General features: G+C 39.5%; 2 protein-coding genes across 2 annotated transcripts in view; one reads left to right on the plus strand and one right to left on the minus strand.

Moving 5' to 3' along the window:
• HERC2 (E3 ubiquitin-protein ligase HERC2) overlaps window positions 1-15,840 on the minus strand; it is an 80,262-nt gene that overhangs the window by 38,733 nt on the left and 25,689 nt on the right. The window contains exons 36-51 of the mRNA XM_089732773.1: window positions 15,486-15,716; window positions 8,361-8,479; window positions 7,300-7,486; window positions 6,762-6,913; window positions 5,819-5,909; window positions 5,587-5,738; window positions 5,224-5,365; window positions 4,299-4,424; window positions 3,976-4,140; window positions 3,536-3,637; window positions 3,349-3,450; window positions 2,552-2,784; window positions 1,790-1,858; window positions 1,403-1,574; window positions 579-674; window positions 324-478 (exon numbers count right to left, since the gene is read on the minus strand). Of these exons, the coding sequence (XP_089588899.1) occupies window positions 324-478; window positions 579-674; window positions 1,403-1,574; window positions 1,790-1,858; window positions 2,552-2,784; window positions 3,349-3,450; window positions 3,536-3,637; window positions 3,976-4,140; window positions 4,299-4,424; window positions 5,224-5,365; window positions 5,587-5,738; window positions 5,819-5,909; window positions 6,762-6,913; window positions 7,300-7,486; window positions 8,361-8,479; window positions 15,486-15,716 (2,294 nt within the window). The remainder of the gene's footprint in view (window positions 1-323; window positions 479-578; window positions 675-1,402; window positions 1,575-1,789; window positions 1,859-2,551; window positions 2,785-3,348; window positions 3,451-3,535; window positions 3,638-3,975; window positions 4,141-4,298; window positions 4,425-5,223; window positions 5,366-5,586; window positions 5,739-5,818; window positions 5,910-6,761; window positions 6,914-7,299; window positions 7,487-8,360; window positions 8,480-15,485; window positions 15,717-15,840) is intronic.
• Window positions 9,782-13,454, plus strand: LOC149501423 (uncharacterized). Its single transcript, XM_089732774.1, has one exon. It carries the CDS (start codon window positions 10,419-10,421, stop codon window positions 13,257-13,259), a length of 2,841 nt encoding a protein of 946 aa, XP_089588900.1. The 5' UTR covers window positions 9,782-10,418; the 3' UTR covers window positions 13,260-13,454.

Below are 15,840 nucleotides of genomic sequence, written 5' to 3' on the forward strand. Positions count from 1 at the left end.
ATGAATTACAATCAATATGAACGTGCTAAGTGTAACAAAAGAAGATTCTCAATAAATCAAATTCTTTTAGTGACAATTTATTGTGAATATGAGAGAGTTATAAGTAATAAAACATATGGTCCGAATTAAAAATATCCGCTTAAAGTAAATTAAAACACAAGTTTTAAACTTGTTTTTAAAATTATTATTTTTGCAATGAATGCCATTTTGACTTCGAGAAAAATTATATCCTGGCAAACTTGAAGACACTACTTTTTTCGATGATAAAATTATATATTTTCTTACTGTCAATGACTCTCAAAGCATTAACAAAATCTGTTTACCTGTCCGGTCCCACTAGAACTTTGCCAGTAAGTGTGGGGTTGTGAGTCAAGCAGTCTCCTTGCTCCAGCACCGAGCCTGCATGACGATACTCTCACGGCACGAATGGTTCCCCGCCAGCCGACCGTCATTCCTCCAGAACTTTCACTCCATTCCGCTGTAACACATAAATATTTTATATAATCTAATTAATTTTAAATATTTCTAAGAAAACCGTGTCTTCATCGTGACCGGCACAAACTTGGTAATGGACTTACATTGATCGGTGACTAGTTCCATTTCGCTCACTTGCCCAGTCCATCCAGGTTGTTGAGGGAAGTCGACAGTCAAATCGCGGCCGTTCGTTGATACCGCTAAATTGAAACATTTAATGAGGAAATCAGTATTTTTATACACTGAATAAAAATGTGTTAACGCTCTGACAATACATTCGGCAATTCGGCAACTATGTGTAATATGTTTTTTTTATGGCTTAGATGGGTGGACGAGCTTGTAGCCCACCTGGTGTTGAGTGGTTACCGGAAGCCCATAGACATCTACAACGCAAATGCGCCACCCACCTTGAGACATAAGTTCTAAAGTCTCAGTATAGTTACAACGGCTGCCCTACCCTTCAAACCGAAACGCATTACTGCTTCACGGCAGAAATAGACTGGGTGGTGGTAGCATTAAGAAGTACAAAATCAGAATAGTTATGTTAATTGATTAATGTGGGAAAATCAGTTTAGTATTTTACATTTTTTTCCTACACATTCTAGTAACCTCGAAGGCTGGCGGGCCTTAAACCGGGAGTGTTACGAACACTGGCCCTAGCAAGAGCAATGCTTCGCATAATCTACCACCGAATCGGAAACGCGACCCACTGAGAAGATCCGGCGAGAAACTCGGTGGGCTGTGTCTATTGGTTAATTTACTCGTCGAGCCCTTCGTCGCAAGCGGCGTGTTCGGCGAGGACGATGACCGATGCTTGTGGTACCTAAAAGCACCGTTAATGGATCGGGAGGATCCGTAATGACGTGTTTAGGGCTACGTCGACTGTTTACCATTCGGTTCACCGGATCAGATATGGATTTTTTTTTACCTGTAACAGTACCAACGCTCGTGTGATCGATACAACCCCATTTGTACCGGGGCTGGGTGACTGCAGCTCGCACCCTTACTCTGTCGCCGACTGCGAATGGCGGCGCCCCCGATACTACTTCGGCGTGCACGGCCCGCACGCCGGCCACGCGCCCCAGACCACGCCACTCGACCTGCGCAACACGACATTCATTATACGGTATACTCGTGACCACCATACAGTCGGCGATTTCGTTTTATTAATAAACTGCGTTGCGAAATGAAGTTTGAATCAGGTAATAACTAATACAACTGTGGTTTAACTGGTTGACAATTTAAACAATATAGTCATGTTTTGGTACATAGTGGCAAATTTAATCAAATATGAACACATTGAATTAGAACTCACATGAAGAAAAACGTTCTGTTTGATATCCCGTTCAATTTTCTGCACTTGCCCAACATCACCAAGTGCCACCTAAGATATAAAATGCCTAATAAAAATATTATATGAGACAACCTCACTTAGTAGAGAGTAGGTAATTGGGTAAACTTTATAATAATGAATATAGCTCAGTTACAACCAGTAAATAATAATTGTTTTTTTTCGAACTATAAAATTCAGTTTTTAGAATTGTTATTAATTGAGTGACAGTAATGCGTTATTTAGTCGTAGGACGTCTTGCGAGTCCGCACGGGTAGGTACCAACACCCCGTCTATTTCTGCCGTGAAGCAGTAATGCGTTTCGGTTTGAAGGGTGGAGCAGCCGTTGTACTGTAAAAATTGAGACCTTAGAACTTATATCTCAAGGTGGGTGGCGTCATTTACGTTGTAGATGTTTATGGGCTCCAGTAACCACTTAACACCAGGTGGGCTGTGAGCTCGTCCACCCATCTAAGCAATAAAAAAATATTTGTACCCTGCTTTTATCGTGACCATCTCTACTATATTTTCTAGAGCACTTTATTCTAAAGCTTGACTGCTACTTTTTTACTAATAGGTACTTGTTTTTTTTTGCCCTTTTCCGATAGCCTTGAGAGGCTATGTCAGCGTTGTACTTTTTACTTTTAAGTATAATGTATAGGAAAAAAATGTTAATTAAGATCGCTTTAGAATTGTTTGCTTATTTACTTAGAGAGTTTATTTACTCTATGAAGTTCGATGACTTACACTTTCGAACGCCTTACAGCAGCGTACAGTCATGCCCGGTGTTATCACATCCGATAAGTACTGCGAGTATTCGTCTTCGGATGCGAAACAACTGCGCCATCTATACGGCGTTTGTTTCTTATCTTGTTTAGCTGGCTGTGGTTTCACTTCAAAAACGGAATCGTCCATTCCTTGTTGCGATAGTTCTAATAGATATGCTACGAGAGATTCGACTGACGGGAGACTCGTACCACCTAAAATTATAATATTTTTTTTATTAAAATATTCTGACAACGTGTGGCGCGTATGGTGCCGCTTAACATGTTCACAATACTAAGGAGGCGAAAGTTTGCATGTATTTATTAAGGATTCGTTAGAGGCCCTACTGAAGGAGCTTTAAATATCGATTCAAACGAAAGGTTGTATTGGAATAGTATTCTATATAAGTAAGTATATAAGTAAAACTATTTGCAGACTATTCGCAGATATTCTGGAGATGCAATTAAATCGTTTTTTTTAACGAAATGGTCTACGTTATAATAACCACTGTAAGTAATTGTTATTTGGTTCAGTACACTAAACGCTGTGTGATCAAATCCCAGAATATGATCTCTTACAAAAAGATTGTTCAGGTGGATATAGTTATAAATAAATCATCCAAAGTATGTATATAAAAGCGGTGAAAAGTATAACAGATAAAACTTCACTTTCGTACTACAGGCCATTTTGATTGAAAACACGACAGGCAAGTGTGTGAAGTCGACGCAATAGTAAATGATTTCTGAAATGATATGATATTAACTTCGTATTTATAATACCTAAAGCCTGTATAGCTCCATAGACAGCGTGTCTTGAAAATCCCATCTCAATAACCTGTTGCACCTGAGATGAGTTAGCCCATGTATTAAGATCTTTTCTTGCTGAAATAAAAAAGAAACACACTAAAGAGTTTTTTTTCATTAAAAAGTTTCGTATCTAATTTTAATACTACTGCAGTTTACTTACACAGAGAGGCAGTACTGGTAGATGGTCCCACCGATACATGCATTACGTTACTTTTATCAATAATCGGCATGTCCGGTGAGCCTTCGTGATCCTTTTCGTCACCTGTGGATTTTAAAATTTTATTTTATTTTTATTGCTTAGGTGAGTGGACGAGCTTACGGCCCACCTGGTGTTAAGTGGTTACCGGGGCCCATAGGTAACTACAACATAAATGCCGCCACCCACCTTGATACATAAGTTCTAAGGTCTCAGTATAGTTACAACGGCTGCCCCACCCTTCAAACTGAAACGCATTACTGCTTCACGGCATTTCTGCAAGCAGGGTGGTGGTCCCTACCCGTGCGGACTCACAAGAGGTCCTACCCCCAGTAAATATTTAACATTCGTATATGTATGTATTGATGTCTTTGACAATCTCGAACATCACAATACAAACTTACCATTGACATGAGCAGCCAGCTGCTGCACTATGGTGAGTGCGGCCGCAGCCAGTTCCTTCGGAGTGTACGACGCGGATAATGGACTGGGCCGTGTCGCTAGCGCCAACAGTCGCCGGAGTAATGTACCTTCTGTACCCAAGCAAGTAGATGCTCTCTCTGATGTACCTTTAAAAATTTTAAAAATGCTTCTGTTTATTTCTACAATTTTTAGTTAAATCTACGTTAACATTACCGTATGTGAATTTTTGAAAATTTTTGTAATTATATAGGAAGTATAGTCGTAATACCCGTGTTTAATAATGATAACAAATGTTTCAATTAACCTGAATTATCCGGTGGTTGCATCAGAACTTTCCTGAGGCGCGTTCGTGTTGTGAGTAAGCCTCGTACCGCACACAGCGTCAATAATTCTATTTGTTGTTTTCTTAGACCGTAAACGTCGATTTCAGCTGCAAATAAATATTAAAAATAAAATCATTACGAATCTTCTTGTGTTGGCCGTTTTCATTTTTATACATCCTAGTGGTCCCTCAGTAGTTGAAATTCGACTATAATTAATTGAAGTTATAAGTTTGTACACTATTGTGATTCTATTGTCAAAGACTCTTACTTCAAAATCACAGATTTCGCCACTTTAGGCAAATATTAATAAAGACAAATATTATTTAATCTATTCTCAATTTGACCACAGGCTTTATACAATAAAAAAAGTTTGACAATAAGCAAATACTATGCATGCGCGTGTGTGTCAAATACATGGTACTGTGTGTAATGATTTTTATTGGTTTAATGTACTTTTTACACACAATTCAAAAAAAGATTAACTTTCTGCACTCCTTCTCTATATTCTCGACGCTAGTGTGGGAAATTTCATAGTCCTCCGTCCGCGCAATTTTTGTAAAAAGGGATACAAAGTTTTTGCTTCACGCATCTCTATATATAAAAATGAATTGCTGTTCGTTAGTCTCGCTAAAATTCGAGAACAGCTGGACCAATTTGACTAATTTTGGTCTTGGATTATTTGTGGAAGTCCAGAGAAAGTTTAAAATGTAGATAAATATGAAAATACTCGGAATTAAATAAAAATAACACTTTTGTTTTCCCTTTGATGCGTCCCCCGTCGGACGTATTCCTTTTGTTTGTTTTAAGTTTATGTTATACAAAAGTTTCGGTATTTTATTTATCGATTAAGGCACTACGAAGTCTGCCGGGCCAGCTAGTTAATATATAGACAGCTGTAAGACTGACCGGGTAGGTGGTGTGGATGTAGCGGCGAGGCCTGAGGTCCGGCTCCCAGTAAGGCCGCGCAAACCCGCAGAGCGCTCTCGCCTCCTCCGAGCGGCTGAGCCAAACGCTCACATTCCGAATTCTGAATGCTGTTTAATTCAGTCTGAAAAACAAATCCTTCGAATTATTCTAAAAAAGGCTAGTTTTTTATGTCTCTATTAACGGGCCTTTTTTCGATACCGATCGCTTTTTTGAAGCTAACGTCGTTTCGCAATGCCGATATGCGCTATTAAAATCCGACAATTATTCTTTAATTTCTTAATAAAGTAGTAAATAAAAATAGTTTTAATTACATCTTTCAGAGATTCTTGGTAGTTAACATACCTTCACAATAGTGTTGTCGTCGTGCATCAAGGAGATTTTTGCTCGTGACGACAGCTGTACCACTATTCCGTTACGAGGAGGTGTACCGGCGGACACACGCTGACCAATCCGAATTCTCCATTCCACTCCCCCGATCACTCCCAAAGCACCAGCTTTAGAAATATTTGACATTTAGTTGAAACCGAATAAAGTCTTGTGAGATTTATAGTACTAAATACCCAATAGCACTTACCAATGAGACAAGTCTCGAGACTAGGCGGAGTGGGCTTAACAGGAGTAATTTCTTGGCTTGCATGTGGCCACCAATGCCAGTCGCTTGTTACCTATTTTAATGAAATGAAAATATGTTGAATTAAAATTTGTTAAAATACTAAAAATATACAGTAATATTTATGTTCTACATAAAGGTTCTGATTTTACGATATACATCATATCGTAAAATCAACAGTACAGGTGCGTCATTTGATATCAATTTGAACGAATTACATTTATATGTACTACTGAAACCCGACTACACTTCCCTATGACTATCACTAAACGGTAGAAATAAATGTAAATAAAGTAAATGCCACCATCCACCTTGAGATATGAGTTCTAAGGTCTCAGTATAGTTATAACGGCTGCCCCACCCTTCAAACCGAAACGAATTACTGTTTCACGGCAGAATCAGGCAGGGTGGTGGTACCTACCCGTGCGGACACACAAGAGGTCCTACCATCAGTAATTACGCAAATTATAATTTTGCGGATTTTGATTTTTTATTACACGATGTTATTCCTTCACCATGGAAGTCAATGGTGAACATTTGACAAGTACGTAGTTCATTCGAAAAATTGGTACCCGCCTGGGATTCGAACACCGGTGCATCGCTCAACACGAATGCACCGGACGTCTTATCCTTTAGGCCACGGCGACTTGAGAAGGTGGAGACAAAGAAGAGCATGGTGCGTACAATGATAATGTTTAATCCAAGTATACCCTTTATACGTACCTTTTTTCTTCCTATGTTGCTGAGAGTCTTGAGAGGCTATATCAGCGTAACCTTAACTAGTAGGTGAGCTCACGGGGCTCAAACCTAACGACGTTGCTAACACGAACCCTAGCAAGAGCAGTGCTTCGCAGAATCTACCACTGGATCGAAAACTCAGTGTGCTGTGTATGAGGATAATACGTACCATTTGCGCTGCCAACTGTAGTTTCTCTAGTAGTAAGGCTGTGATTGGGGCGTGCCACTGTGTTGCCGTGTGTAGCTGCCGCACGAGCTGCACGAGGGCGGCGCACGTCCCCCCGGTGTAGCTAGCCGTAGCCGGGGCGCGCCATCTATTGTCTGGAATACAAAACATATTTTATGAATGTAAACTGGCCAACGTTTTGTATTCAATTTCCTTTTCAATCGCATACCTAGTTTTTCCAAAAATATTTTTGTGTATTACAAGTTTAGCATAGAAAACTGAGGACTTAGCTAAGGAAGCTGTATGCTGTGAATTTAGTTCTTTGAGGTGTAACAAATTATCAGTAGACTAATATATAAATTAAAATAAATTAATCCATCACAAATCGAAAAATACAATAAAAATCGACAGAAGTCAGACTTCCGACTTGTTTAGATATTTAAAAAAAAACCTTCTCATTTATACAAAAAATATTTGTCTCTTTTGTATACCTAATTCTACTTTGAAGCTGTAACATATAAAAGTAAATAATCACACTTACCTATTTCCTCTTCATCATTATGGGCTGCGAACGCTTGTTGGTTTAATCTTAGAGCAGGATCCCAAGAATGTGTCTCTAGCCACAGCCGACCGATGAGCGCAAGTAACTGCGCTGCTACGGTTCGACGCCATTCGGGAGACCCACTGTGCTCAACTAACACTCGGCGCAGAAGCCAGAAGGATTGTATCTGAAAAAAAAAAATGAACATCAAAATAGATTCTAAGACAATCATAATCATAGTTCCTAGTCATCTGTAGAGATAACTCCTAGATATACAAAAACCTATATAGGTAAATAATCTAAGTAAAATTAGGTAGATAAGAAATACTTGTGTTGAATAATATTATAGTGTAACGAAGAATTAATGTGTTCCGTGTAAAACAATTGTTATTTTTATACAACTGAAAAATAGGCCTAGCTAGTGTGTTAAGTACGTGATGGTACTTGATGGTAGATGGTGTTGCCTTTAAAAGGCCTATTGGTTCTTAGCAATGGCTCTTAGTAATTACTAAAACTCATAGACATCAAAAGTCAATGCCGCCATATATCTTGAAACATGAGGTGGAAATCTCTTCTTCTTCTTCATTCCCTTGTTCCACATAGTCGGGGTCGACTCTCCTTATTCGTCTACACCAGAAATTTGTATCCTAAGTTGTCACACTATCGAGGTCGAAGTCACAGTTACATTATATACACGCTTGTTCCATCTTTCAAACCGGAACAAATTAAACTGTTTTACAGCAAATACAAAGTTTTAACAAAAAAGAAAAACAACTTCTACAAAATTAAATTAAATTATCATCGATGTAATCGAAGTCCGTTAAATAGGAATTATTAAGGTGAAATCAAAAATCGTCTTGTCATAAGTAGATAAACTTTAAATGGGTCCACACAAGAAGCACCAGCTTTAAAAAAAAAAGAGATTCATCAAAATCGGTTCACGTAGAAAAAAGATAACTTTTTTAAGTTCATTAAAATAAGGCAGAAAGTTATCCATGTAGGCTCATAATACAAGCTATCCAGTAAAATCTAATTTGGCAATGTTTAAGGACAATACTCACTTGTAAATAGATGTGATCTAAAGTGATAGGCTTATCCGAAGTTGATATGATACTGTAGCATAGTTCAAACCATGAGTCTGTACATAGAGATATCCTCATCTCTGGACTTTGAGCACTTGCTAAAAACATACCAAACATTTCAATGACATACCTACTAGGAGTGGGTAATATCGGTTTTGCCGCGTATCGAATCGTATCTATATATTGAGTATCAATATCGGATATTGAATCTATATATTTTCTGAATCTATATATTGATGGATGCTAGTAGATTTTCTCGATTCATGATTTTCGAGATTTGAAACGATCGCTGATATAATATCGTAGTAGATATACCTAGTCAGGTCATAAATTCTGTCACATGTTTAATGTAAAATAATTGAAACAAATTTATTCATTATGTAACCATTCATATACCAAAATGAACTTAAAAAAACATAGATTCTTATGACACTAAATTTTATTCAAAATGACCTCCGTGATTTTGAATACAGGCCTTCAATCTGCGCGGCCAGTCGTCTATCGCAGCACGAACGAGGTCCATGTCAATATCGGCGGCTGCCTTAATCAAGGATGTCTTGAGTGACTCCAAATTGGGATGAGGCTTTGAGCACGCCTTTTCCTCCAAGTGTTGCCATATCTTGTAATCTAACGGATTCAAATCTGGACTGGAGGAGGGCCAGTCTTCGTGCCGGATGAAGTCGATTTCACGCGCCGCCAGCCAGTCTTGTGTGCTCTTCGCGCTATGAGCTGGCGCCGAATCTTGTTGGAATACCCAGTGCCTGTTATTGAACATGATATGAGAAACAGGTTTCACAACGTTCGTCAGGACTGTATTTTGATACACAACAGCATTCGTTTTTGCACCTTTCTCACAAAAATGTACCTCTGTTAAGTCCCAATAAGAAACTCCCAACCATACTATGAGCGAGGATGGAAAATGACCTCGTTGGACACGCGGAATACGGTTGCTCGCTTCTTCACTACTGTGTGCGTACACCTTATCATTTTGTTTGTAGCGGTAGCGGACGCGGCTTAAGTGATAACACAAATTATTTTAAAATTAAATATCAGCAGTTTGAATATAAAAACAGTGAAGCCTTATTGTTTGTGGGACAAGTGTCTAGTGACATTGTTTGTGACAATTATTATTGTTGATTTTGGTTGGTTTTTCGACTCCTATAATGTGAGAAACTTTTATCAAACTGAATTTGACTTGACCCGGCTGCTTTTGTTCTGTGAATGGTACAATAGTGAGTGGGATCCATCAAGAAGACGAAAAACCGGACATATTTTGGAAGATTTTGCAATTTGGGACTGTGAAACAAAAGGTTTTTATTTTATTTAAAAAAAAAAAGAAAAAAATGTCTGAGTGGGTACAAATTTGCTCTCATACCCACATTACTGTTAATTTACGGAATGGCTCGGGTATATAGAAGCAATATTTCGTTAACTAATCGTGTACTTCATGGCTTAGCGGTTGACGTCGCGGCGTAGATGACAGAAGGTTGAGAGTTCGATCCTACCTATGACGGAAGTTAAAAGGGCGCTGTCTTATACTTTTTTAATTTTTTAATTTTATTTTTTAAGATTGTAGTGTGGACGTCATTTTATTGTAACGTTATAGATATAAAAAAATATATTGGATAATTGATTCTATTTAATTAGTATTTGTGGAATTAGTTTTATTTTATTAGCCTGTATGACATTTTATGTAATCTTGATGTTAATATTCTTTGTGCTATCGCACCTTTGTGAATTTGTTAGATAGGTACTCAAATTTTTTTTTTTTTTATGTTGTTTTTATAATTTAATTTTGTTTTATTATGAATGAATGTACTTATCGTTTTTTTTTTTTTCCAAATACTTTTTGATTATTATTATTATTTTTTTATTTACTTTTTACTTTTGCAAATGCCAAAATTATTTACCTACTTTTCTCCTATTTTTTGTGCAATTGACGAAACTGCTGGTGGATAATATTAAATGATAAAGTGAATTTTGTTGTTATTAATGTTATATAACATATTTTATAATTATTTATAACGATTTTAAATAATGAATAGTCCCACAAGGGCAACATGCCCTCATTGTCCGGGTTCCACACGCCTTTTTGTGGTGCCCCGGGGTCTAAATGTGCATATTTCTCATATGCATAAAGACAGCCAGATACAGCCGTCGATACTGCCTCGGGTGCCGTGTGCTGTAACTGCTGATGCTCATCCACAAGCCCAGAGTGTTATCCATACTCTAGACGATTTGGCATCTTACAAAAATAAAATTCCTGTGCTTAAGCACATCCCTAAGGGGGCCAGGAATTTAGTCGCAAGAAAGCCCAGAGTGATTATGGACGGCTGCATAAACAATAACGGTGTGGAGGACTGGGTTTCCTTGTTGTCATTTTCTTACACGACTCTGAGAATTCCAGATCGCGGTGACCCCCGTTCGCTTACTGCAAAGGTTAAGGAGAATGCAAACAATAATAGCCCGTATTTTTTAGAGGACTTCAAACACAAGCCACGATCCGTTGTCAAAAGAATCGAAGCCAAGGTTCATGAGGGTGATTTGCGTGGAGCTGTCCGTCTTTTAGTGTCGGAGGATTCTTTAGCACCTTTTAACGATGAGACCTTAAGCGCATTACGTGATAAACATCCTACTCCTTTTCGTCCCTTATCATTGCCGCCAGCGCCTGATTCTAGTTGCCCTTTTTTGACTGTCAACTCGGAGGATGTTGCAGACGCAATTAGTTCCTTTTATAGCGGCTCTGCACCTGGCCTTGATGGTCTACGTTCAAACCATTTAAAGGAGCTTATTTCCCCTTCCGCCGGTGAAAATGGTGTTCGTCTATTGCACTCAATTACAGACTTATGCAATTTCATACTAAGAGGTACGGTTAATGTACAGGTGTGTCCTTATTTGTACGGAGGTAGCTTATGCGCTCTAACTAAGAAGGACGGCGGAGTGAGACCAATTGCGGTGGGGTCTGTGCTGCGTCGTCTCGCTGCCAAGCTTGGGTGTCGGTCTGTAAGGAATGAAATGGCCTCGTACTTGCAGCCCCACCAGCTGGGCTTCGGGATTGCTCTTGGGTGTGAGGCCGCCATTCATGCTACCCGTGCATTTGCTATGAGCAGGGAGAACTGTAACAGTGCAATTGTAAAGCTTGATATAGGGAATGCTTTTAATAGCTTAGAGAGAGATATCATTTTAAATGAAATCAAGGAAAAGATTCCGGCTTTATACCCATTCTTGTATCAGTGTTACGGCTCTTCCAGCAAGTTGTTCTTTATGGAATCTTCCATTGACTCAGAGGTAGGTGCCCAGCAGGGCGATCCTCTTGGCCCATTAATTTTTAGTCTTGCTATCCACAGCATTATAAAGACCGTCAAGTCACCTTTAAACCTATGGTATTTAGATGACGGCACAATAGGTGGTCCCCCAGATTCCGTGCTAGACGACATCAGACTTTTATTTCCGAAGTTGCGAGATGTCGGCTTGGAGGCTAATACTGGGAAATGTGAGGTATACTTTTCTACTGAAGTATCAGCAAGCGTAGTTAATGATTTTCAGGAGTTGGTTCCAGGTATCAAAGTTTTGAATAAAAGTAATTTCATTTTGCTTGGTACTCCAATATTTCAGGATGGAGTTCCAAGTTCTCTGGAAATAAAAAGGCAGTTATTGTCGTCATTGCGCGGCAACCTGTTGAGCTTATCATCTCACGTGGCTCTCGTCTTGCTTCGTTGTTGCTTTTCGATGCCTCGTTTGACGTATTTGGTGAGAACTTGTCCAACGTGGCTTTTCACTCAAGATGTGGCCCAGCTTGATGCTTTGTTGAGGGATACACTGGAGACTATTTTAAACGTAAGCTTGGATGACAGACAATGGTGCCAGGCTGTTTTACCTATACGTCATGGCGGCCTGGGGGTGCGACAAATGGAGCGTACTGGGCTCGCTGCTTTCCTGGCTTCGTGTTATGGGGTTGTAGACTTTGTTGCTAAGTTACTGGGTACGAATGGTGATGGATCTACGATTCCGTTTGCGAGCGAGGCTTTGGCGGCTTGGGGCCTTTTATGTCCGAATGAGGCGCTCCCGGTGAACAGGAGCTCGCAGAGGTGTTGGGATGATGTGCTGTGCAAGCTGACTTTGTCAACTTTGCTGGGAGACGCCACTGGAGTTGAATTAGCGCGCCTGAAAGCGGTCTCCAGTCCGGAATCTGGTGCTTGGTTGCAAGCATTGCCTTCACCACAGCTGGGGACACTTCTTGATAATAATTCATTGAGAGTGGCCACAGCTTTGAGACTCGGTTGCAGCATTTGCGAGCCCCATCGATGTGTCTGTGGTAGTATGGTGGATGCCGCCGGACTGCATGGACTGAGTTGTGTTAGATCGGCTGGCCGCTTCCCGAGACACCATGCACTTAATGATATTATTCGACGTGCTTTGGTCTCCGCAAATATCCCGTGTGTGTTGGAACCACCAGGCCTCAGCAGGTCGGATGGTAAGAGGCCGGATGGTTTGACTCTGATTCCTTGGGAAAAGGGACGCTGCTTGTTATGGGACGCAACCTGTAGCTGTACGTACGCGGCGTGTCATTTATCTGGGACCCGACAATGTGCGGGCTTTGCTGCTGAGGCGTCGGCTAAAACGAAGCATGCTAAGTACGATGCTCTAAAATCTACTTACCTGTTTGTTCCAGTGGCAGTGGAAACGACGGGTGTGTGGAGTTCGGAGGCCAAAAAGTTTATTGCCGCAATTGGCCACCGCCTCAGAGGGCAGGGCCACGATCCTCGGTCTGGGTCGTACCTGGTTCAGAGATTATCCATCGCCATACAGCGTGGCAATGCTGCTAGCGTAATGGGTACTTTCGGGCCGGGTGCGATCCAGAGTGGCTTGTTTGACTAGCCGATGCCTACGCGCGCATTGCTATTAGCGTTGACCTTTATGTTACTTATGACGACGCTTGCAGCTGAAAGTAAGTATTGTACTTTTTGACGAAGCATGTTGCTGATAACTTTATTTCTGTAATCTGACGAAGCATGTTGCGGATAATAACATGTACTTTTAGGTTAGGTGTTCTTTTTTTTAATAATTTAATAAAGTTTTAAAAGATTTTTGTTTGTTGTAGCTCTCTTCTACGGTAAAAATTTTTTCATCCGAAAAAAGAATTTCCCGATATTTTTTTCCCGCGTACCGCTTCAACAAAGAGCGGCATCTCTTCAGTCTCAGGTCCATTAGACGAGCATTCAAACGATGTCCTGTTTTTCTTCGATATGCCCGAAGCCCTAAGTCTTCATTTAACACCCTTTTCACCGTGGTTCTGCTTAACCCCATCTGAAGGGCCAACAGTTTCTGCTTACGTTTGGGATTTCTTTGAATTCGCGCCTTCACAGCTTTTATCACTGCTGGAGTCCTAACAGACCGAGGGCGACCACTTCTTGACCTTTCATCTACACTAGAGTCTTCATTGTATCGTTTGATGGATAAACGAATCTTTTGGTTATATTCAAATTTTTCAGTATGTTAAAAATTTGAATTGGCGCGTAACCGCAACGATGCAACGCAATAACTGCAACACGGTCTTCTTTAAGCATCCACTCCATATTTAAAAATGAGTAAAATTCTAAAAGTATACCTTTTTTATTTTCATGAACAATTCGAAATTCGAATTCAATAAACTTTTTTGTGGCCAGCATTCTAAAAGAAAAGTTTTTACTGTGTGACAATACTTATGACCTGACTAGTTAGATTTAAGTCAACGTTATACGGTTGGTTTTCTGATATCAATTTATAATATGATTTTAAAGTAATAAAAAGAACATGAAAATGAAATTTATCAAAAAAACTTTCCTTCATGCTTTTATCAGGCTTAGGACTGGCTTAATTTAAAATTAGAAAGTATACCAAAAGAGTGTAGATTACAAAAGTTTAATACAAACACAAGAAATAAACTCAATTATTTGGATTCAACTAAAAATAGAAAAATGTGTACTTTAAAAATCAAACACAAAAAACTTTTAAGTATTTATAAACACTTGTCCAAAAATTCTAGTTCAAGGTCAAAGCGCGTGAAATTAAATTCAACGATGCAAATAGGCTATACTGCATTCAAGTTAGGGTCGAAAGTTGAAACTTCTTTTCTAAATTGTATCCTGCTCATACGACGCTAAGAATAATCTACAGACATATGGACTTAAATATAAGGTTTACAATTGTATGGATAATGCCTGTTTCTGTTTCATTCATCACATGATATCCCTATCGTGCGCTCACTCACTCTGGCCGATTCGATACGAACCAAACGAATATTGCTGATATTCACGAATCGGTACGATATGCCGATGCGCATCACATCGAGCAATATCGTGTATCGGCTGATATCGATATATAGATTTCGATTCACGAATCGGTACGATATGCCGATGCGCATCACATCGAGCAATATCGTGTATCGGCTGATATCGATATATAGATTTCGATTCACGAATCGGTACGATATGCCGATGCGCATCACATCGAGCAATATCGTGTATCGGCTGATATCGATATATAGATTTCGTGCGGGGCGATATCGGATTCAACGATATTGCTGCGATATATAGATATTGAATCTAGATACGATTTATATCACCCACTCCTAATACCTACCGATGTCACTTGTTATTACATGATATTCTATGATTTTACTGATAGTGACATAAAAACAATACACAGATGTCGCTAGTGTGGATAATCACGGTTCTAGCATTTTAGAGTTAAAATTTTAAGATGAAACTTATTTTAGGTTAAGCATTGTTTAAAACCTAGTGAATTTATTTGATATTTTCGAATAATATAAGAATATTAAAGAATTGTTGATTTAGTAATCATAAGATGCCATATCACCTTGTTAATTGAGTAATTTTCAATTTCCACATTGTTATTAGTACAGGTATGTGTGAACAATTCTTATGGTCAACCTTATACAATGGGTTGTAAAATGAAATTAACGTTAGTGAAATGGTACGTTTATTAGAGAACGGGCTATGTATGGACGGAGTATTTAGTGGCAATAAGATTCAAGGGCGAAATAAATAATCAATTAATTATTTACACGAGTGAATCAATGAAATCGCCATATACGATACACACCTCTAAGTAAAGCCAGAGCGGTGTGGTAGTTAGCGGCGAAGGCAGTAGGCGGCGGAGTGGCGTGCGCGTGCGCTAACGTGAGCAGCCGCCGTTGTAGAGCGGTCACGTTCCTGCGGGCCACGCTGCCCAGAGCGCACAGCTGGCGGCCCGCGCCCGCACACAGCGCGCGGATAGCACCCGTACACGCCGAACGGACCTCGCTCACGGGCCACCACTCTATGTTGTTTTCCACTACGAAAAAGTTACATAACTGTGCATTTTATGTATGTACCTATATTTTGATGTTTGATCACTGTCTGGAATGTTAATTTTAAATTCCAAAATTATTATAAGATAATCGAAATCAGAGCTAATT

The sequence above is a fragment of the Bombyx mandarina genome, chromosome 15 (genome assembly GCF_030267445.1).
Source record: "Bombyx mandarina strain Sakado chromosome 15, ASM3026744v2".
NCBI classification, from domain to species: Eukaryota; Metazoa; Arthropoda; class Insecta; order Lepidoptera; family Bombycidae; genus Bombyx; species Bombyx mandarina.